General features: G+C 42.4%; 2 protein-coding genes across 6 annotated transcripts; one reads left to right on the forward strand and one right to left on the reverse strand.

Moving 5' to 3' along the window:
• Positions 1-546: 546 nt before the first annotated feature.
• AP3M2 (adaptor related protein complex 3 subunit mu 2) lies at positions 547-8,231 on the forward strand. Its single transcript, XM_079328830.1, has 8 exons — positions 547-891; positions 2,123-2,294; positions 2,812-2,949; positions 3,487-3,572; positions 4,101-4,234; positions 5,042-5,249; positions 5,966-6,110; positions 6,546-8,231. Exons 1-8 carry the CDS (start codon positions 619-621, stop codon positions 6,644-6,646), a joined length of 1,257 nt encoding a protein of 418 aa, XP_079184956.1. The 5' UTR covers positions 547-618; the 3' UTR covers positions 6,647-8,231.
• Positions 8,232-9,212: 981 nt separating this feature from the next.
• Positions 9,213-22,177, reverse strand: PLAT (plasminogen activator, tissue type). 5 transcript variants are annotated; one of them, XM_079328819.1, is made up of 14 exons: positions 22,052-22,177; positions 17,638-17,739; positions 16,578-16,617; positions 16,049-16,180; positions 15,538-15,651; positions 15,010-15,184; positions 14,366-14,457; positions 13,937-14,111; positions 13,519-13,604; positions 12,889-13,084; positions 12,264-12,400; positions 12,040-12,180; positions 10,490-10,638; positions 9,213-9,639 (listed from the first exon to the last, which is right to left on the reverse strand). In XM_079328819.1, exons 2-14 carry the CDS (start codon positions 17,716-17,718, stop codon positions 9,481-9,483), a joined length of 1,677 nt encoding a protein of 558 aa, XP_079184945.1. In that variant the 5' UTR covers positions 17,719-17,739; positions 22,052-22,177; the 3' UTR covers positions 9,213-9,480. The 5 variants fall into 5 exon arrangements, with proteins under 5 accessions (XP_079184945.1, XP_079184943.1, XP_079184944.1 ...); XM_079328817.1 differs by lacking the exon at positions 22,052-22,177 and adding an exon at positions 20,253-22,043; XM_079328818.1 differs by lacking the exon at positions 22,052-22,177 and adding an exon at positions 19,434-19,562.
• Position 22,178: the final 1 nt, after the last annotated feature.

The raw sequence follows: 22,178 nt of genomic DNA on the forward strand, positions 1-22,178 counted from the left end.
CATTGGTTTTGTATATTCCTTGCAGTGTAGCAGGAAAATTATTTGCCACGGCATGTTTTACTCGGAAGTCCAGGGATCTGCTATATGAACATGAAATACTAGTTCTAATTATGTAAAGGAATAATTTGCTAGAGAATTTCCGTAAGTTTGGCGCGACAATTATTTTCATGCCAGATGGATGTTTTCTGGGTTGTTAATCCGTGGTGAACTACCACAATGTAGTGAAAAACGTTCCCCTAGCCTCTCCTCCCTGCAAAAGCCGGATTATTTCCTCATTTCGTGAACTATACTCAAGTTCCCCTCTAGAAAAGGGAGCCCTAAAGGCCGGTGAGGAGCAGGCGGGGGAACTGCACCGCGCCGAACGAGGGGAAAGCGCAGAGGCCTCCGGCGTACCTCCCGGCCTGAGGACCCCGCGCGGGCCGGCTCCGCGCCGCTTCCTGCGCTGTCGCGGGGGACGCGGAATCGGTAGCGGGACAGAGACACGGGCTGTGCGGGGCGCGGCCCGCGGGCACGGCTGTGGGCGGGGCTGGCGGCAGCCGCGCTGAGCGCGCGGGGCGGGGCCTGTGCAGGGAGCGCGCTCGGCGGTTCCGCTCAGCACGGCACGGCCCCGCCGCAGCCATGATCCACAGCCTGTTTCTGATCAACGCCGCGGGGGACATCTTCCTGGAGAAGCACTGGAAGAGCGTCGTCAGCCGCTCCGTCTGTGACTACTTCTTTGAGGCGCAGGAGCGGGCCTCGGAGGCGGAGAACGTGCCGCCGGTGATCCCCACGCCGCATCACTACCTCCTTAGCGTCTACCGCCACAAGATCTTCTTCGTGGCCGTCATCCAGAGCGAGGTGCCGCCGCTCTTCGTCATCGAGTTCCTGCACCGCGTCGTGGACACGTTCCAGGTACGGCCGAGGGGCGCGGGCCCCGCCGCTGAGAACGGGCGGGCGGCGCAAAGAGCCCCTCTCGTTTGCAGCTCTTAGAGTTGTTTTGTTTCCTATCGCACGGTTTTCGTTGCGAGAATGTTGACGGGGCTTGCTGTAGCTGGGAATTTACGGCCTAGGATTACGATGGATTCGGGATTTACCTGTGCTCACAGGATGAACCTTCCAGCAATCAGCATTTCTGTTCTGCAGCCTGGCAACTGTGAACTGAGACCAAACTGGCCTTGTTCTCACAAGGAGCTTTTGCATTTCATAGCCACGTGATTTAATCAGTTAGTGACAACCTACCCGTGCCGTTACATCTAGTGGTGCTTCTTGGAAGCTTCCTAAAGCAGTGAATTGCAGGAGTTGCCCCAGAGCAGCGGTATTTCCTCTGTACTATGGTTGACACATTTTCTGATCCGTTTAGGAAAACGGTAAAGATGTCTGTCTTCCGCCTGCCAACAACAGGATTGTGTTGTCTGCATTAGAAATGTCTTGTGACCAGCATCTTGCCAGCATACAGGAAATGTGTGTGCTTGGCCAATTAAGTATCATGGGAGCTTTTGCTTCTAAGATGTCAGTCAGAACCTGATTGTATTGTGAGTTATATTTCTCTGCCTTCAGAGAGTGGATTGGCCGTTCAGGCCAGTAGTGGATTGTGTCAGACCCTTAGGTCTTGTTTTTTAATAGGGTACCAGCATGACTGTGTCGTCACTGGCTGAGGTGTATATTGAAATCTGATATATCTGAAACAGAGTGCTTGTAATGCAGAACTAGGATTTCTCTGCTGTCACAGTATATGTAGACTCATTCTTTATGCAAAATGCCCAATCTTTTTAATTGCTGTAACTAACTAGAAGCTCTGGTTTGTGTTTTTGCATGTGCACTTGCTCTCTCCTAAAAAAATGCTTGAAGTCCTTATAGAATAAGACAGTAAGTAAATTAATTGTTGCATTTTAAAAATTGCTGAATGAGTTGGGACTGCTTACATGGGAATTTGCCACCTTACTGGAGGAGTGGCCGAGGTGTGCTCAGAGTTGTCTGTGGGAGTGGCATGTGTCATGTGCTTGTAGTAACACAGGGAGTTTCAGCGGTTTTTTGCCTCGTCCAAGAAGAGGCTCAGTTTATTCCCGTGTGGGAGAGCACTGGACTGAATGATCACTAAGACTGTCCTTTTGGAGATTGTTGAGTAATTCTTTCTTTTGCACAGGATTATTTTGGTGTCTGTTCAGAGGTAATAATCAAGGACAATGTTGTGGTGGTTTATGAGGTGCTGGAGGAGATGCTGGACAATGGCTTTCCATTGGCAACAGAGTCGAATATTCTTAAGGAACTGATAAAGCCTCCTACTATTCTGCGAACAGTCGTCAACACCATCACAGGTACAGGGAAACAAAACAGATAAACTGGTACAGGTGGCAGTATTCTTGCATAAGTAAATTAGGACATGAGTGAAGAAAATTTATGTTGTCCCATACCATTCATGCAGCACAGGTGTATCTAGGGAGTCATGTTTGAGGTTCCTTCCAATGTAAGCATCAGCAGCAATTTGGTTTTGCATTTGTTTTTTTGTCTGATTTGGGTTTTTTAAAACCTAAAAAAGTCAGACTACAATTTCAGTTACAGACATGGCATGACTTCGAGGATGAGTTAGTTTGATGTGAGTTTGCACATCCCCATGTGTAGACACTTTCCCATGCATTACTGTGGTATGTTTTAGAGTTGGGTGGAAGAAAGATGTACATTTTTGGAGTACAGGGAGTCTGGAAGAGTAATTGCTCTCTTACAAAGAAACAGAGGTTCTCAGGGACCAGTTATAATTAAGCTCTGTAAGGCCCAAGACTTGTTCTGTGACATTGCCTGACTTCTGTGGTTGTTGATTCCCTTTTTTTTTTCCAGGAAGCACTAATGTGGGTGACCAGCTCCCCACTGGACAGCTCTCAGTGGTGCCTTGGCGACGTACTGGTGTGAAATATACCAACAACGAGGCCTATTTTGATGTGATTGAGGAGATAGATGCAATCATTGACAAATCGGGTATGGAAGTTGCTCCTGGCTAAGATTAGGATAACTTGTTCTGATAGTGCTTGAAGAGAGAGTTAGGTTTTGAAATAGGTGGACCTTCATCCAAGTGTGGGAAGCTCTGTTTCTATTTTTATTCTGGAATGTTGCTAACTTGTATGTGCTATTCAGTCAAAACTTTTACGGAGGTACTGAGATTTTCACTTTTCTTTGTTCTTGAGTTCTCATAAGCAATTCTATATTGGGGAAAATAGAAGATGAATAAAAATTGTGCATAGCACTTTCTCTTTAGCATTTGTGCTAAATCCTGTTAGAATTGGGAGCTATTGTCATTGGCCATTAAAATGGGAATTGCTGGTGTCCATGGTTCTTAACTGAATGAATCTTCCAGAGGAGTCGTTGGGCATGATACAAATGTTGAGCAGCCAACATAATGAGCCATGCCATTTCATTAAGAAAATAGATTTCCTTCCTGCTCACTGATAGTTTTTCCACTTTGGGATTTTTTTGATCAGGTTCACATAATCACCTGTGTTTACTTTATTGTTACAGGTTCCACAATCACTGCTGAAATCCAGGGAGTGATTGATGCTTGTGTCAAGCTGACTGGGATGCCAGATCTTACCCTCTCCTTTATGGTAAAGCTCAAGGATGTATCTTTACTTAAGTATTTTGAAAGGGTTTCCGAGCCCTGCTGCTAAGATCGCAGTCTTACAATGATGGATCCCAGTGCATCAGAATCTGGGTATGCCAGAGGAAAAGAGAAAGAATGACAATGGGAACTCATTGGGAACTTCTGCAATGTAGAGCCTAAACAAGCTTTTTCAGATAATGTGTGTGTTGTATCTAAGTTTTTGAGATACGCTGGTGCTTTAAGCAGATATTCTGAAGGGCCATCTCTTTTATGAGTATGCACCAATGCAATTATATGACATGACTTAAGTTTTCTAAAATAGGATTACAAATATCCTGAAAAAGGATAGAGGCTATTGAGCTCTGCTTTCACATGGATATAACAGCATCAGGCATGTCTGAATGTAGACACCTTCAAGTGGTCAAGAGTGTGTCAAATGGTAGGCCCTTCATGGATAGAAGATTGCTAAGGAGAGGAGGTCATTTTAAGTTGTACTGCCTTCACAAACCTTGTGACTTTCTTTTCATTTCAGAATCCTCGATTATTGGATGATGTCAGCTTTCACCCATGTGTGCGCTTTAAGCGCTGGGAGTCAGAGAGAATACTCTCCTTCATTCCACCTGATGGAAATTTCCGCTTGCTGTCCTACCATGTCAGTGCTCAGAAGTAGGTGATGAGTCTGGTGGTGTGAATTTTGAAATTTGGATCCTTCTGGCTAGGAAGATGATAAGGAACTTATAAAGATGAAGTGGCATGTTGAGCCAAGTGAAGTACAGGTGCATAGTGACTTGCGTTTCTCTTTTTTTAAATTACATGTTTTCTCCTTGTTTGGAGCCGTGATTCTGTAATTTCTTTTTAACCGGCCAACATTTTTTAAATAGAAATGAAAGCAGATAAAAAACCTAGATAGAGAAAGAACTAGACAGTGTGAAGTAATCAAGCTGTTGATTGCATATGTTTATAAAACCTTCTTAGAATAAAACAAGATAGTTTGGTGGTCCTGTTAGGTTTTTTACAGTTCTCTTAATGGAACCACAAGTTCTTGTCCACATTTACACTCTTTTCTAGAAGCAGCTTGCCAAGTACTATTTGGGGTTACCGTTGCTAAAGAATTTTGCTGGGCCTCTGTCAGATTTATCTCTGGTAGGTGAAAAGGAGTGGCAAATACAACCAAAAGCACAAATATGAAGTTCAAGTGCTGCTGCACTGTGAGGAGCTACTTGCCAGCCTGGTTGTGACATGCAAAAAACATTACTTGTCTTTTGCTCAAGCCTTGTGTTTTATTTGATATAGTTCCCTGTTCTGATAAAGAAAATAGCATACAGCAAGCTTGTTTACAAAAAATGTAATTAAGACTTGAGAATGGAATCCTAACTTTGCTCGTAGCTCAAACAAATGGGTGTAGGATTTCCTTCTCTTTTAAGCTAATACGAAGGCAAGAGATCAACAAGAACTTTCTGTTTGTGTCTTTAGTCTTGTGGCAATTCCTGTCTACGTTAAGCACAACATCAGTTTTCGTGATAGCAGCTCACTGGGACGGTTTGAGATCACAGTGGGGCCAAAGCAGACCATGGGGAAGACTGTAGAGGGAGTGATGGTCACTAGCCAGATGCCAAAAAGTGTCTTAAATATGACCCTTACACCCTCCCAGGGAACACATGTCTTCGATCCAGTTACAAAGGTAAGAGAAAAGAGAGAAATCAGATAACATTTTTTTTTTAATTTTTCATATCTATCAGAAAATACAGTCAGCCTGTTCATATTTACATGAATACTTCCATGAACACTGCCTTGCTGAAGGCAGTTATGCTGGGGTGAGAACTTTTTCTGAACAACTGCATATTCGGAGTTTTCTTAATCCCCAGAACAAATATCTTGGTGTCTCTGTGGATTGTAGTTCTGGCTATTTGGCGTGTGAAGAAAATTTAAGCACTGGTCTTGTATGATGGGACATCAGTCTGGTGGATGGCTTACAAACATCTGCATATCTAGTTGTCATGCCCAGTGTTGCACGTTGATCTTTTGCAAAGACTGAGGGTTGATTAATAGTTTTGATTTGGTTTGGAATGTTCTGATTTTGTCGTTTGAATCTGAGGAGTTAACTTTTTTTTCCTTCTCGCAAACTTTAATCTGATGGGCTTACCCATGTGGCCTTTAGCACAAGCAGTGGAAATACCACATTCATAGTAGGCTTTTGGGGAGCCTCATGGAAAGAGCGGGAGAACAAAGGTCCTGAGGTATCTGCTTCTTAATCCTGTGTCTGGCTAATATGAAAGGCAAGATACTAAGAAAAACACATTTTTCATAGAGAAACATTAAAAACTGTCACTGGAACGGGGCTCTTCTTTAGAGGGTACAGCATTTGAGTTTCACTGCTGCATTTTCTGCTCCTTAAAGTTACTGTCATGGGATGTTGGGAAAATAAACCCCCAGAAACTGCCAAGTTTGAAGGGGAGCATGAGCCTGCAAGCTGGGACATCGAAACCAGATGAAAATCCCACCATTAACCTGCAGTTTAAAATTCAGCAGCTGGCTATATCTGGTAAGTGACTGAGGTAAAGAAGTAGAATGTTCTCTGCTGTGCTGGTGCTCATTCTGCACGTAGCTGAAGTAACTTCACAAACATTCTGAATACATTCTGCCTGAAATATGTTCTTCAAGCAAAAAAGTTGTCTGCTTTGACTGCAGATATATCGATTTGTTCTTACTAGTGCTCTGTGAAACAACTTGCCTACATTTTCTGGCATTTTGTGCTTACAGACCTACAAAGAAATTTAGGGTACGGATGTGTTTGTAAAGAATGATTCTAACAATTAGCAGTTGTCTGTTTTTCTCCATTCTATATACTGCTTGCTGAAGCTTTCCCTATGCATTCTGCACCACTAGTATGATCTTCTGTCCCTTTATCCCGAAGGCCTATCAGCTTTGTTTGTGGCAGCAGTCAGTCTTATCTTATGCTGTGTTTGTTTGCCTCTAGGACTGAAGGTGAATCGCCTGGACATGTATGGGGAGAAGTACAAGCCATTCAAAGGGATAAAATACATGACTAAGGCTGGCAAGTTCCAAGTCCGCACCTAGAGGCTCCTGATAGCGAGGAGCCTGTTTCCTGTTTCCCCAGGCCCTCACTGTTGAATTCAGCCTCTTATCCCATCCATCTCTTTAGGGTTGCTCCCTTGTCTGTAGTAGCATAAGCAGGCCAGCCAGTGCTCAGAGTTCTGGAAAGCAGGGAAAAGTAAGGTTGACCAGAAACCACCTTGTCCCTACCTGAGTGTGAAGTATTTGGAACAGTAGCAGATGGCAGAGTTGCTCAGGTCCCTTAGGATTAGCGAGTCAGCTGTATAAGCTTGTATCACCTTCATTTTGCTGTCTTAGAAGAAATTCTGGGATTTATGGCCCTTTGTAGCTCCTCTTCCATGTATTTTGTTTGGCTTTTGTCCCTTTAAAGATGATACAAAGTTGAATTTCCACCAACTTCAATGTGATGATCCATCATCTGCCTTTCTGGATTCTTGGGCTTTAAGGTGGAGAGCTGTGTAGTTCCTGCCAGCAGGGAGAACATCTAGCTGTTCTGCCTCAAAAGGACTGGAAGAAATGGAAGGGTAGATTGTTCCACCCAGGATGGAAGGGAAGTTGAGAAGAACTGAGAATGGGAGTGGTCCCACAAAGGGAGGAAGGGAAGAAGTGCATTCTTTCTCTAGATATTTCATAAGGCATGCTGGCCATCAATGAACTTGAATCACTGAATGCAGACTTGAAATACATTCAGATCTTCTAACTGATGAGCAGTGGTATCTCTATGTAACTCTGCTTCTCCTGTTTCATCAGTGTTTGAAGGTAGGAATTCTCCTAGCTTTTTTGGGGAATCAGCTTATTTTAGACTGGCTGGGAACAATCTGACATGGCCTTCCTTCAGGTGCTCTGAAGAGACAGATAAAGGAACTTTTGTGGAGACAGCACTGATGGAATTTGAAGCTGTGGCTACATGAAGATAACCAGCATCCTAGTAACTTGCTGGAACTTGCTTTTGCCTCTCCTTGCCTATTGCAAATAGGATACTGCTGTTTTCCTGCTCACTGATGTCTGTCTTTGAGATAATTGTGACCTGGTAGTGTTCTTCCTGTCCTACCTCATTTCAGTTCCTGCACCAGTCAGGTGCTGTGCAGGTGGATTCAAACCTATGCCAGATTTCTCACTGGGATCATCTCTTCTTCAGGAGCTGTTGCTGTATCTGCCCATTCCAGTCTGTGGTACAGTAGAACATAGGAAATGGGAGGCGCCTGCACTGTTCATATTGTCTGTAACGGGATCTTTGGCCCCTACATGCCAATGTGTTTTCTCTTGGTAGCAGAACTTGCACCTAAGCTGCTGTACAGGTGACCGCACACGTGTGGCTGTGGAGTCCAGCATGTACAGTTCATGCCTGTGAAGAGAACAGGGTGGCCCTAAACAAAGGATAGTCTTCATTCCACCTTGCATGTGGTGGATACTTGTGGTGGATACTTGCAGTGGATAAGTGGCATCTTGCTTTGGGATTGCAAGTTCCAGTGCAGCTGAAGAATTCCACAGCAGCTGGGATTCTGCTGCAATGACCTTAGTGCTGAGCATGTTCAGTGCAAACAAAACCTTCAACAAGGGCATCAATAAAATTAATTTTTACATGCCATCTGTGTCATTTCAGAGTGGTTTGTGCAGGCTTGTCAAGGAATAAAGTTTCATATTTGAGGAGGAAGGTATATTATGCCAATTGGGTTGTGTGTAGTGGGTGCCTTAGGGAAATAAATGTCTTTATGCAGTTGGCATTGTAAACCTGGGACATAGTCGCTCTGAAAAACTGAAATTAATTGCTTTCTTGCTAATTTTTATTAGTGTTTCCTAAAAGGAGTGCTGAGCATTTCCTAGAACCACAAGTGAAAATGTCTTTAGGAAAGCAGCTGAAACATTTTTGTTTGCTGGGTTGGGTAGCATGCTAAGTGCAGTGCTTTGATTATGAAGACAATAAAATACCTCATCACCTTCCTCCTCAAGTGTTAATACTGTCCTTTGGCTTTGTAGCTTTGATTTTTAAAGGATCTTTTAGTTACTGCTGAAGTGATTCATGCTGCTCAAGATTTTGAAAGGTTTCTTATACCAATACACTTGTCCTTTGTCTTGCTCTGCTGCACAGAAGAGAGAGCTTTTGCTTCATATCAGATGATAATGCATAGGAATTTAATTGTCAAAAATATGCATTGAATCTGTGGCAAATCAGTCTGGTGTTAAAATTTTTGCCCATTCCATTACCAGGAGCAAAACCAAGTGAAAGAATAAAATATCCTAATAAGTATGCTATCCTGAATTTGCTCAGAGTTTAAGCTCAAACTCAATTAACTGGCTGAAGAAGCAAGTAGTATAATCATCTGGAAATAAGCAGCCCATGCCTACAGCTTTTGTTCTTTCTATTGGAAACCAGCTTCTATTGAAACCAGCTTAAATTACCAAAGTCAAATGATATAAGGACAGAGCTTAATGTCTTCCAGTTGTACAGCCAAGTCAAGACAGAGATGAAGTTTTCAGAAAGTTAAATGTCCCTTTCAATTCACACTCATTCCTAAAGCAATACAGCTGCTGAAGAGATGCATGATGTTCTCTCTTATTCACTCAGGGCTAGAGTTAATTTTTTATTGTACTTATGTGATTTGATGCAAGGTGAAAGTTTGGTGATGTTGGGGAAAAGGATGATTAGTTTTTAATAACCTGTAATAAGGAGAGTATTTTGAGAACATGCCCTTCCCACACATTGCAGTTTGTCTTCCTGTTGTACTAGAAGTCCTAAACATCTGGACAAACAGGAAGCCCTGCCAGCATACTTTAAGCACCCAGAAAGAAGCTGTGAGGGCATGGTTGCAGGATTTAAAAGGGTTCATTTGTCTTTCTCAGAGTTTCATAGTGTCCTGAATCCAGTCCAGATAGCGATTCACATTTGTATAAACACCAGGAATGCCTCTGCGGCCACAGCCTATTCCCCAGCTGATGATTCCAATCAGATACATCCGATCATCCTTCATACACACCAGAGGCCCTCCAGAGTCACCCTACAGACAAGCAGCAGTTAGTAACAATCTCTTTGGTTTTGCTTTGTTTTTCCCACCCCCACTGAGGTGCACTAGGTGCTTACAGGAATACCCTATGGAGTATGCTCACAAATCAAGAGGGCTTAGTCACAGTACTTCTACCTAAATCACTTTTATGTTCCAGACTCCCTCAATGATCCTCTCATGGGAAGAGACACAGAAAAATGGAACACTGAAGGGTCTAACTTTGTATACAGCTCATTTATGAAATGCAGGTAAAATGTTCAAGAGAACAGAGAGAGGAAGGCCCTTATTCAAACTATAAAAATCCAAGGAGTTTTATAGTGCTATGTGTAACAGTAAAGCAAAAATATTAAATAGCTGTTTTAAACAGAAAGGATGTGGACTGAATGCATGCCTTCCTTTTTTCTCATGTCATAGCTGGTTGTTCTCCACCATCTTTCAGCCTTCTTATTTTCTCTACTTTTCAGTAGAAGGGCACCCCCTTCCTTCTATGGAACCCCCTGCTGAGTGTTTTGCATGCTCACATAACAGAAAATACTAGGAAATGCTGGGGTGGATTTTCCTGTTCATTTTTGTGGCATTTCCTGTATTTGGGGTTTTCAGCCTGTGTTGCTCTGGTTTATTGCTTAACTGTTCCCTGCCTTCCCCTCCATGAGGGGTGGGGGAAGAGAAATGAAAGAGGAGCCACCAGTTCTGTTCTCTTCATCAGAAGTCTGCTACAACTGCCATGTATGAAAATACATAACTTTAAACTATTTTCTGAAGCTTTTTGTTTGGTTAGCTCAATGTACAGAGAGAAGAAAAGAGATAAGGAAAAGAAAAGAAAAAAGAACAGAATTGGGTTTACCTTGCAGGCATCATCAAGGTGCCTTGTGTCTCCTGCACACAGCATGTTCTCTGTGACTGTCCGGTTGTCCAGGTACTGTGCTGTGCACCGGCTGGCTGGGAACAGCCTGACATGGCCTTCTTTCAGGTGCTCTGAATAGAATGGAGAAACTGGAAGAAAAATTACAATATAAATACATATTTATGTCTGTGTATGTGCATTGATACGGGGTTTTTTAAAAGTTGCAATTCAGTTTCCATAGTTTAGGGGAGAGTGAACAGAAGTAGCTCTATGGCTAATATAAAATTTCCTTGCAAAAGGGTCCTTTTGTATCTTTGGTGTTCCACTTCGATAATCAGAACAGCTTAAATCTAGTTGAGAAAGAATATTTTTTCTTCAGCAAGCTGGAGAGGTTTATGTAGGCTCCAAATTAAAGACTCCTGGGTTTCTCGGGTGGGTAAGTCATCTTCGCATAGTTACGTCAATCAAAATGAAGTCACAGGAAATGTCAATGAAAATGCCTTAACTGTATAAAACATGATCCTAACTTTTTAACATAACCCTTGCACTAACAAAAGTTAGATGCCTTGTCATACTGAGTAACTGGTACACATATGTTGGAATGGAAGAGACTTGGTTGGTTGATTTGGATACTGGTCTCATTCTCCTGTATAGCTACAATTGCACAAAATTGAAAGTTGGCAGGATGTTATTCAATAGAGTTTTGAATTACAGTTGCAGTATTTTTTCCCTCTCAGAATTTATCTTGTACTCCCTGTACGCAATGCTGAGGACAAGCTTTAAATGCATTTAAAAACACCATGCCAACTTACATGCTGTGTCTTTAGGTCTGTTCCAAAACCCTTATGGGTCCAAACTGTGATTAGGTCTTGTATAATGGATGCTTCACAGTTTCTGTCTCACTAAGTTTACAAGTTAGAGAATTTAAATAAAATGGGAAAGGAAGAAAGTAAAATAAGAGCTGGGTGGGGTTTTTTTTTTTTGTTTGCTTTTAATGCAGGTCTGCCTGTGTATACTTTGAGACAGCTTTTACTTCTGTTATAGTTCCCTTTAAAAGCAATTTAACCAGTCTTTTAATTTATATCTGGGATTGTTATTTCTTTAGCTTTTTTTTTTCCTTATCTCTGCATACAGAATGTCTCTTTTAGAATAATGCATTGATCTGCAACTGTATAGTATATCAACCCTTGACAGAAATTGACTTCTGTCCAAATTACAGTAACTAAATGTACTGAGGACAGCAGATGTGGCAGTCCTGATTGCAAATCTTATATCTGTCCTACCTTATTCATCGTGCCATTTTTTTTTTAAGTTTTGTATTGTGAAGAGTCTCAAGGAAGAATCTACTAGCCCATACATACAGAACTCAGATTAATAATTTACAGCAAAACCTGGTTTTGAGTGAGTCCTCTGTACATTTTGTAGTGCACATGTAAGCCGATATGACACATTACACATTCAGGGATGCTAAATGCTGGAATTCTTTGAGATTACTCAAGCTCTGGACATACTACCTTCTACTTGCATGTAGCAATGTATCTTCTACTTACATTCTTCATTTCTGCCATAACCAGAGATCTCACATTCAGTCCAGTCAGGCAGTTGCAGCTCTGTCCTGGGGAGGCAGGCAGCACGGACAGTGCCTGTTTCAACAGCACAGTCTTCTGCATCTGAGTTCAACTGCAGCAGAGCTGAACAAGGAAAAAATATCTCTATTAATCACAACCTTGAGCCAACCATGACCTTCCAGTCACAAAGTCAGAAATGTTCTTACCAATGTCATTGTTGAAATTTTCTGAGTCAAATCTCTGATGCACAGTGTAGCTCTTCACTTGAAACTTCTGTTCATTTTCCTCGGGAATTGCTCGGGAAGTCCTACCCAGCACAATCTTCAGCTGATTTGTACTAAAGCTGAAGAACAAGAGATTCTCTATTCCTATATTAACTAGAGTGGACCCGTCCCTTTAGGATGTGCTGCTGGAATGTCTGCTTTTTTTTTTTTAAATATTTTAGCTCTATTACTATTTTGTTACCCAGGCAATTTGACTTCGAGTGACCTATTTGCCTTCATTTTTGTTCTATATATTTACAGCCATCAGGGCAAAGCTCCTCTGCCAGCCCCTTGCTCTTCTCAAGTTTCAGATGGTTCTGCATGTGTATTGACAATTTTGTTCTTAAGGTATCTGATACTCTCCTGTGGCACCTTAATACCATCCTGCTAGTTTGCCCAATTAAATTCATCTCTGTAATGCTCAGCACAATTAACTGTAATCTTTAGTGCAGACTTGGATGCTTCTATTATATTCTTTATGTTCTGTATATAGAATATGTTCTATATTCTTGGATGCTTCTATTTTCCAGACTTTTTTCCCCCAGATAGTACTGAATCCTCAACTTACCCTTCCTCAAAACAGTGAGCAGCTGACAAAACCCAGCAGGAACTGATCAGAATTCCTCCACAGAGGAAGTGCTCTCCAGGCACTCGGTGATACTTCACAAAGATGGCAGCTTGCCACGGGTGAGCTGCAATGTCTGCGTAGGAGCCTCCTTTGATCCTGTACTGGCGTGCTCTGTGCAGCCGTAAGCCACAGGTGGCTGTGGATGACAAACCCAGAAATCGGCTTTTTGTTCAGGCACTCTTGTTTGAGCTAGGGTTAAGAGTCTGCTGCTCACCAGTGCACATCGAGGCAGCCTGCCACAAACTGTTTAGTATTTGACTCATCCCTGTTTCCTAGGAAACTTGTATTCTGATTTGAAAAATACAGTAAGGAAACCCTGCCTTTCCTGTCCTCCATTTCTGCAGTCTTCCCTTCTGGCAGAGCAAAAGGCATTTCTGTGAGAGTAGAGCTACAGAATCCCTTTCTGCTACAAAAAGCTTTTTTTTGTTTGTTTAACTCCAGCTCCTTTTTTACTGGAAGATGTTTGAGTGTAATACAGTTCTTTTTCCCATATTTTATTTTACTAGAGATGACATGCAGGACAGTAATGCTTCAAAGAAAGAGAAGAATCAGGAGTGCTGGTATCCTTACAGCAAGTAGGCACATTGCAGTACTCCCATGTGAGCTGATTTCTTTTCAAGACATGGCACCAGGGCTTGCTGTCATTATCAGGATTCCTGCAGCATAGGAAAGAGAAGAGCTATTTGTGTTTTCAGATCTGCAGGGAGTTTGCAGAGACCTAAAGTTGTCAGACTGTGACCTGAGTGTATTCTTTTTGATTTTTCTAGAGATACAGAGGGCCCTAAGGACACGTGAAATTTGCACTTTTGGAGTCCGATCTTAGAGAAGCATAAATAGGTCAGGTGGAATAAAATTACTATTGGTAGTGCCACCAGTAATGTATTTCCTGTGCTTACTCTATGTAAAAGACTAGAGCCTTGCCTTAAAGAGTACTACAAGACAGTTTGGTGGGTTGTTTTTATTTAAATTTCTACAACCAACTACATACCTGCAGAAATTGTGACTACCAAGGCCCAGCTGGTAAGCATCTCTTCTCCAAGCAGTATATAGCTTGTTTTCAAGGATTCGAGAATTCCACTTCAAACAGGTAGCTCCAGAACTGGTAATGCTGTGGCTGCCACGGTAATCTGTGCCTCTTCCAGATCTGCAGTTGATGTTACTAACTTCAATAAGAAAGCTGCACATTAACCGACTGATGCGAACCTGTCAATTGTTCCTAGGTGTGATTTTTGTCAAGGCATCTCTATATTACCTGTATGTATCTCATTCTCTCAGTGTCATAAATACTGAAAGCCTAAATATGATATGAGAGTCTCAACTTTTTAGGCTACAGAAACAGCCCAAGTCCACAGAGAACCCTTATATATGCAGTGAATAATGGAAATTCCAACGTCCATTCTCTGTCCCTTTTATGTACCTTTTGAACAGGAGGGCACACTGCAGTGTTCCCAGGTGTACCTTCCCCCTTTGTAGATATAGCACCAAGGTCTGGAATCCTCATCTGGGTTTCTGAAAGAGTTACAATATTATGCATCATTATAAACCTATTGTCAGTAGTGCCATGTAGCCATCTAATTCGCTAACTTAGTCCTGCTCTGTAGTGAAGATGTGGACTGAACCATATTGTAATTCCTATTTTAATTCTAAAACTGTGGAGTACATTGAGGTAAAGATGAGATGGCCAGTAGTTAGCAGGAATGGACGGCATGTTTGTGCAATTCAGGTCCTGTACAGGAAGCACTATATTTTTACAGTTTTGATCAGGATTTGAAGTTGTAGGAAACTGAATTACAAATGGAGTTTAGAGAGGATTGAGAAGGAGCAAGGGAAAGACTGTGGTGTGAGAGATACTTGGATTTTGTAGTCGACCATAAACATCCAGTCAAGGATGATACGAAGTTCAGATTATGTCTACAGATGTTGCAATTACTGCTCACGGGCTGCACAATATCTGCACCTGTGCAGAGTGTTCCCTCCTTGGTATCAGACTACAGCAAGCAGCTATTGTTTTGCTCCAGGCTCTTAGAATGGGTTGATTCCTGTGTGCCATCAGCCCCTCACCTGCAATAGTTGTGATTGCCCAGTCCCAGCTCAGCAGCATCCTCTCTTTGCCCGCTGTACATTCGGTTCACCAAGGCGTTGCTATTCCAATTTAAACATTCAGTTCCACTCTCTGTCATGCTCCACGTACCCCTATATGTTACTCCAGTGTCTTTGTAGCATTTAACTTGAGTATCTGAACAAAAGGGAACAAAATGTAACGACAGCATGCCAGTTCTTTCCCAGACAGCTTCCTCAGTCTCTGTTCTGTTTAAACTTGGCTCTTAGACATCTTGTCTAGTAAGTCAGTAAAAATGCCCTGTCAGGCAGACTGTAAATATAGGAAGGTCTTCAGTTACAGAATTCAGAGTTTTATTAAGAGACACACAAGTGTCCTTAAAAGTTCTTTGTAGTGTTAGCTTTAGAATAAAAAAAGACAACTTAATAGCGAGTCCAGCCTACAGCAGGAGCTTCTGGGTACCTCATCCTTGTGTACTGTATAGCTAACACAAGTAGTATTGTTCACAGCAGTTGATGTGGTATACTCACCTATTTCACACTGCTTCCCTGAGAAACCTTGGTGGCACTGGCAGATGAAGAGCTGTGGGGAGTAATATGCCTGTGAACATTGGCCCCCATTGTAGCATTTATTTCTAGTGCAGGCTGTGGATTAAGCAAAAGCCAGGAAATATTGTCAGATTTCACAGAGATAAGAAACTGGCAATGTATACACATCTTTCGTTTTCCTGTCAGATTTCTTTAGCCTGTTCTGTTTTTCCCTACCCACCTGTTACTGCCATGTGTTTACAACCTTTTTGTATAGCACTTCCATTCCTTCTTTGTTTCATTCTCTCCATATATTCTATTAGACTTTCTCAGCCCCTTGCCCACTCCCACTTACTTCTTTCCAAGACACTGTCCACTGGTATTTTCATTTCTATCCTCTTCTATTCCCAGACACATTTTCTGTGCAGTAGCTCTGGCCCTGACAGTGGAGCTCTTCTTTAGGATGATTAGAGGGACAATGTCTCACAATTTCCTTTTTATTTGTCCTACTTACCTCTGACAGGTACAGTGTGGCAGTGACTCCGACCACTGTCGCACCTACAGTATTCTATTCTGCTCCCTGAAAGCCTCAGCCAGGTCCCCCTGTGTTGGTAAATTTCTGCAGATGAATTATCTGTGCAAATGGCTGTAATCGGAGAAAGGAAATCCTCTTTTAGAGATTCAGGGAAAAGACCTGGTTGAGCCAAAGGACTCCCTTGTATTTCCAGGAGAAAAGTATCTGTGATGAGAGCATCTAATGGCTTGTCCTTTTTCCTTTCAGACCACAGCTGTCCCACCTCTCTCGCTGCTCTGGTGCTGGATGTACTGTTCCATTATTGACTGGCCTCTTTTTCTTTCAAGAAGAGCAGAGGGAGGGGAAAACTTTGTTGTGGATGGTATTAACAGTCTGGTATTTTGCCTTCTGAATTTCTCATCCACATAACCATGACAAAAAGCTTTCAGGCTCTTTTTCAGCATCTTTTGCTTTCCCTTCCCATATTCATAATGCTCCAGCTAATATGGTTTTAGTTAGCCTGGCTTACCTCTAGATCTGGCTCCTCGTTTGAAACGCATGTGTAAGCCCTGCAAGCAAAGAAGGTTAATTCTGTGAGTAACTGCTCTCTTGAAGATGAGAGAACAAGCACCTTCAAAGAGTCAGTCCTTTTCTTGAGGTCATGTGAATCAGGGAAGCTGAGGAAAGGAACTGTCTGCCCCCCTGTCAGACAGTAGAGTGAAAAGTACCTCTAGTACCTCAGTATGGGTTCCTAAGAGTTGCAAATCATGCAGTTGCCATGGATTATGAGGTGATTGCTTGTCATCTGAGTGAGGTGAACTTAGGATGTGCTGTACTCATATTGTGTGTGAAGCCATTATGTGTTCTTGCGGCATTGCAAATGCTAATTAAAGCTTGTCAGCTATTTGAAGGAGGTTCAAACAAATAATTTCCAAGGTAAAGTCAACAAGAAGTTACTCTTGCTCACTGACATGCAGTTTTCCCATAAGACTTTACAGCTTGATTATCTTTAAGAGATATGTCTCCTGCAGCCAATTAAATGAAATACTTTGGATAAAGTTTCATGGAAGAAACCAATTTAGAAAGCTTCTTAGATTAGGCCACAAGAGGAAGAAGATAAAAAGAAGAAGGAAGGGTGGGATAGCAATTTTTTGAGAAAGGGAGTAAACATTTTATAATTGTGCATAATTTACTCAAGCTGTGTGTGGTGTGAGGCTTAAAATGAGGGGACAAGGGAACCACTGATGTCCAGTTTTAAGTGAGACTAGTGATGAAGATGATGACCATGAAAAATTAAAGGCTGATTACAATGGAAATCTTATTAACAGTTGAAGGTGACAGTGAACAGATACACCAAGAATACCCGGAGAAGACTTGCTTAGTGGAAACCAGAAAACCAGACAGGAAAACACGTAACACATCCACAACAAAAGGTAGACTACTTTGCAACATTTTTCTTCCTCTGATTTCTAGCGAGCTAAGCAGATTCTACTTCTGCCTGATGCGGACAGCTGAAATCAGTGGTAAGGAAGTGCTGCTGAAAATACAGGAAGATGGCAAGAGAATTATTTGATGCATTAGCCTCTTACCTGGCACTGGGCAGTCATGACTGCTCCCACCAACACAAGCAGACATGGGAGTTTGCCTTCCATTCTGACTGTTTTCCACATCAGCTACAAATCTCAAATTATCTGTAGAGAACAAAGGAGGTTTACAGTGTAAGCCGAGTTCAAGGTGTAACTTTAAATGAAAGTTTTAAATTGTGAAAATTCTTTTTACAGATTTTTCAGCTCATTGCCTCTCAGGTTTCTGGTCTAGCTGTCCTGGTCTTCCTGGGGAAACTTCCAGGCTGGACCCAGATGTGTTTTTATTTGATAAACTTAGAAACTTGATAAGCTAAAGCACACTCTTTTAAGTCTAGAGGAAACTAAGACCGTGTTTCCTGGGGGATAAGACAGAAGTAAATTCCAAGTACTTTTTCCCTAAACTGCAGGATGCCAACAATACCATGTGTGCTATTAGAGAGATGGGCTTGTCTGATGATGCAGTGTGATGGTGATTTGAATAATTCATTGAGATTCAGGTTACTAGCACCTAATTAAGAGATCTCGTGTGGTGGCACAGACATCTGCTGAAGGGTCAGTTTGTGGTAACAGTGGTCTATGAGGATTTGCATTTTTTGTATGACTGCTGCTTTGGGTTACAGTGAAGGCTTCTCTCTTGAGTAGAGGGCATGTGGGCAAAATTACTTTCTTTGATGATAGGTGAGGACAGTACTGCTCTGTCTCTTATTTTCAACATTTCTACTGCTTCTCCCCAACAGAGCCTTCAGTTTTTACTATTACCATATGCTTTTGCTAAAACGGCAGAATATAGCAGGCTAGCTTTTGTTCTGATATTATTTATTTGCTGCAGCATGTTTCTGTATGTCACTTTTGTGCAATCACAACTATACATTATTCCCTCTGGTCCCTTCAGCAGCTTTACACTTCAAAGCCCTCCTCAGTCCACCAGGAAGAGTTTCTACTTTCTCCAAATCGATTGACAGTCTGACTCCTTTATTAGTAGTCTTGGGAGAGAACCTGCATTGATCCCTAGTAGCAGATTATGAAGGTGCGATGTAGATGTGGTGGAGCCCCCCTGCTTTGAAAATGTCCCACACCAGAAGTCCATTTTCTCTGTTCCTTTTAAAATATAATACCTCCTATCTAAACCAAGAGCAGGAGTGAGATAGAGTAGCAGGCACAAGACACAGACAAGAAGATACAATTTAATTTTTAGTCTCTAGGATTGCCCTGAAGTTCCAATTATTTGGAATAATATTCAGGCACTGTTGCCCACACTATCATCTTTTTTATCATCTATGTTATACGCAGAAAGCCAACCCAATTATTTGAGAAAACTACTACTTCCAGAAATCAGGAGCTCAGACTCTGTTTATATAAACCCAGAGAAGGCAGCTGGATAACAGCTGGCGAAACTGGAGTATGATAGATGAGTCATAAACTGGGATTCAAGGCTAATATGGAGAAAGACTCTGTGGTTTTTTAGTAGTTTTGCCATTGGGGTTTTTTTGTCTGTTTTAAAATTTTTTCAAAGCAAAAGGCACAAATAGTCCAGTTTATGAAGCAGAAACAGGAGTACAACAGGATAGTTTAGGATGTGATTTCTCATCACTGAGCTGCAAAAAGAAGGGACTTAAGTTGTAAGTCATACTGAAAAGATTCACAAGAACCTCTCCTGAGAATGCTAATTACTCCATGCTTTACCTTTGGGTCACATCTTGATCCACCACTAAACCCTGTCCCTAAGTGCCACATCTATAGATACAGAAATTAAAAGTAGCTCTCCTTTCTCCCAATGACATGTGTCCATTCCAAATTACCTTGTTCCTGAATCTATAGCACTAATAGCTTTCTTGATGATCAGCTATCTTGATTTAGTTGAAGCAACAGACTGCAGACCCTTGCTGCCTTTTCCTCCCATCTGGATAAAGCATTTCTGTATTCCTTTTCTGAACTAAGCAGATGAATAGAAGATTTGAATTATTTATCCATAAAAATATAACAAACAGACCCCCCAAAAGGGGGGGGGGAACTAAAAACCCAAAAGAAAACAAAAGTAAGATGCTGTAGTCTTTGAAGACATTGGAGGAAATGAATATTTCAAAGATTACTTTGTTTTGGGAACCATTCTCAGTATTTCCTGTGGTTTTGTCCACATTTAAAGAGAAGAATATTTAGGGAGAACTGAAGATGACCCACCCTCCTCCTCCTCCTCCTCTGTGTCCCTCCATTATCGTGCTTTGGAACCTGGGGTGAAAGGCATAGTCTGATCTCCTCCTGAGAAGATTAGATAAGTTCTCCTTTTGCAGCTAGTTTTCTGTGTCTCTTTACCATCAAGACATTTGTCCATAATTCTTTCTTTAAGTTCTTCTGCTAATCTCCTTTGTGCAGGAGACTCCTCCTTGCTTAGCTGGTGAGAGCCTGAGGTTGTCAGCCCCTTCCCTGGAAAGCTTCAGCTTTCTTGAAACAACTGCAAGTTGCAGCTTTACTCACACGATGAATCTCTTCAAAAGCAGGAAGGCAGTAGCTCAGTTAGTTAACTACCATGGTGCTTCAGTGGGGCTTATTAAATAATAATATTTAATAGTATCTAATGACAATGCCATTGATGTTTGAAATAGATGCAAAGTAGTGCCTACCTTTTTGCTTTCTCTCTTCTATATTTTCTTGATGTTTTTCTTTCCAGACCACTCTGGGTTAGTGTTTCCTGTGTGTTTGCTGTGATGTCTGTCCTCCTCGTAGCGCCACTCGAGGGGTGGAGACTCGCCGGCCGTGGCCGGGCTGCAGCATCCGCCCCTTCCTCGGCTGGCCAGGGGCTGCTCCGGCTCCGGATTGCCGGGGCGGGAGCCGAGCTGCTTGCGGACGTGCTGCTGGACTTCACAGCCAGTTTGTTTGGTTATTTTTCTTCTCCAGTCAGAGAGCAAATTAAATCTTCAAAATATTTTTTTCCCATTGAACACCTTGCTGTTCAGTGGCAGAATGGTACGTATCCCTTACAACAAACTCTCCTGTCTCAGTATGCTTCTAGGAGTGTGAGTGAATGCACAGCTGCATTATTTCTAATATAATTTGAAGTCTGCAGTATGTAGACAGTCCTAATAATGAGAAACTCCCGTTTCAAGCACGAGTGTAGTGTGCTGTACTTCTAATTAAGATGTTTGGCAGAGAGGCCCTGACCTGCACGTGGAGCAAAGCATGCCCCGAACAGAGCCATGGGAGAAGGAACGGTCAGGGGAGCTTGCAAGTAAATAAGCAAAACTTCAAATGAAGTTTAGATAGAAATAAGGAACACTATGTTGAGGGACAGAGTTAAATGTTCACTGATACTGTTCATCCTAGAAAATGAAAGAATCTACTCACCAGGATGTGGCCACGAGGTATTCAGTTATCAAACTGTCGCAGACAAATGTGGTGATCAGTTTTAGAGATGATCTTAGGGCACTGTTATGAAAACAGTCAGTGGTACAATTGCTACAGTGATGAATGTGTCCTACATTCTTGGAACAGATTCACTAGCAATCTGGCTCCTGCCAGAATTTAGTGTAAGACTTAAGAACTAGCATGTGAGGGATTTCCATTTTAAGGAAGCAGCTGCATGCAGTGCACATTTGGAACATGGTGCCAGTTATTTTGGATAATGGTAAAGATGAAACACTGGGTACTCTGTATGTTTAGCTCTTCTCTGCATGATCAATGTCAGGATTATCAAATGTATTTCTCCAAGAGTCACAGTGCTGGTGATAACATTGCTGCCATAAACCTGATTTAAGTGTAGCTGTATTTCACCATTTCCAGAAGGGACTTCCAGTTGTTGAGATTGAACACTGTAGAGCGAGCAGGGGCTAATTTTTTTTTTTTTTAAAGATAATAGCCATTTAATTTCTAGATTAAAGATGCTAACAAACTAATGGCCATGTGGCAAGGTTTCAAAAATTATTTCCTGGCTTTTCACAGCTTATGGACAACTCTAGTTGTGTGGTGCCATTTGTAAGGCTTAACATATTTTAGGAAAGCCAGCAATAAAAGTGTCTGCTCTCTCAAGCACCATCTACTGGCTTTTCTCTAAGCTGATCGTTGCGATAATTTCAGCAGAACTGTTTAATATCAGTGACCAAGTGTGACATCACGACATCACACAGCAGGCCCATGTCACCCTGGCGGGACCCCGGTGGCTCTAGCAGGTCCAGCGCAGGCGACTGAAGTTGTGGCAGGTCTTGGAGTGCCCCTTCCAGCCCCGTGCTGTTGAGCGTCTTTGCAGCGGCACTAAAGCACCTCACGCCAGCCAGCCCCAGGAGGAAGAAGCGTTCAAAGCCGATGTAATGCCAAGAACAGCGCTTTGGCTCGGGCGGTGCGGTGGGAAACGCAAAGGGTGCATTCCGGATTGGCAAGTTTTGGAGATGCTGTAGAAATAAGACGGCAACTCTGCAATTTTACTTACGCAGCCCACGAGCTGTACTCTCCTCTCGTGCCGGCCCCGGCGATCGCAGCTTGCCGCTCTGAGCGGGGCGGCCCCGAGCGGGCCGAGCGCCGGCCCCGGCGCGGCCCCTTTAAGGACGGGCGGGCTC

This window comes from Erithacus rubecula, assembly GCF_903797595.1.
Source record: "Erithacus rubecula genome assembly, chromosome: 29".
Taxonomy (NCBI): Eukaryota; Metazoa; Chordata; class Aves; order Passeriformes; family Muscicapidae; genus Erithacus; species Erithacus rubecula.

What these genes read in the sequence shown, in the direction of transcription:
- PLAT (XM_079328819.1), bottom strand. Translation starts at nt 17,718, where the DNA reads ATGTGGAAAACAGTCAGAATGGAAGGCAAACTCCCATGTCTGCTTGTG. An exon ending in TTATGGCAGAAATGAAGAAT is followed by an intron (nt 10,639 to 12,039) that starts GTAAGTAGAAGA and finishes TTTTTCTTCCAG; the next exon opens with TTTCTCCATTCTATTCAGAG. An exon ending in ACCTTGATGATGCCTGCAAG is followed by an intron (nt 9,640 to 10,489) that starts GTAAACCCAATT and finishes GCTTGTCTGTAG; the next exon opens with GGTGACTCTGGAGGGCCTCT.
- AP3M2 (XM_079328830.1), top strand. Translation starts at nt 619, where the DNA reads ATGATCCACAGCCTGTTTCTGATCAACGCCGCGGGGGACATCTTCCTG. An exon ending in ATCTTACCCTCTCCTTTATG is followed by an intron (nt 3,573 to 4,100) that starts GTAAAGCTCAAG and finishes TTTTCATTTCAG; the next exon opens with AATCCTCGATTATTGGATGA. An exon ending in TACCATGTCAGTGCTCAGAA is followed by an intron (nt 4,235 to 5,041) that starts GTAGGTGATGAG and finishes TTGTGTCTTTAG; the next exon opens with TCTTGTGGCAATTCCTGTCT.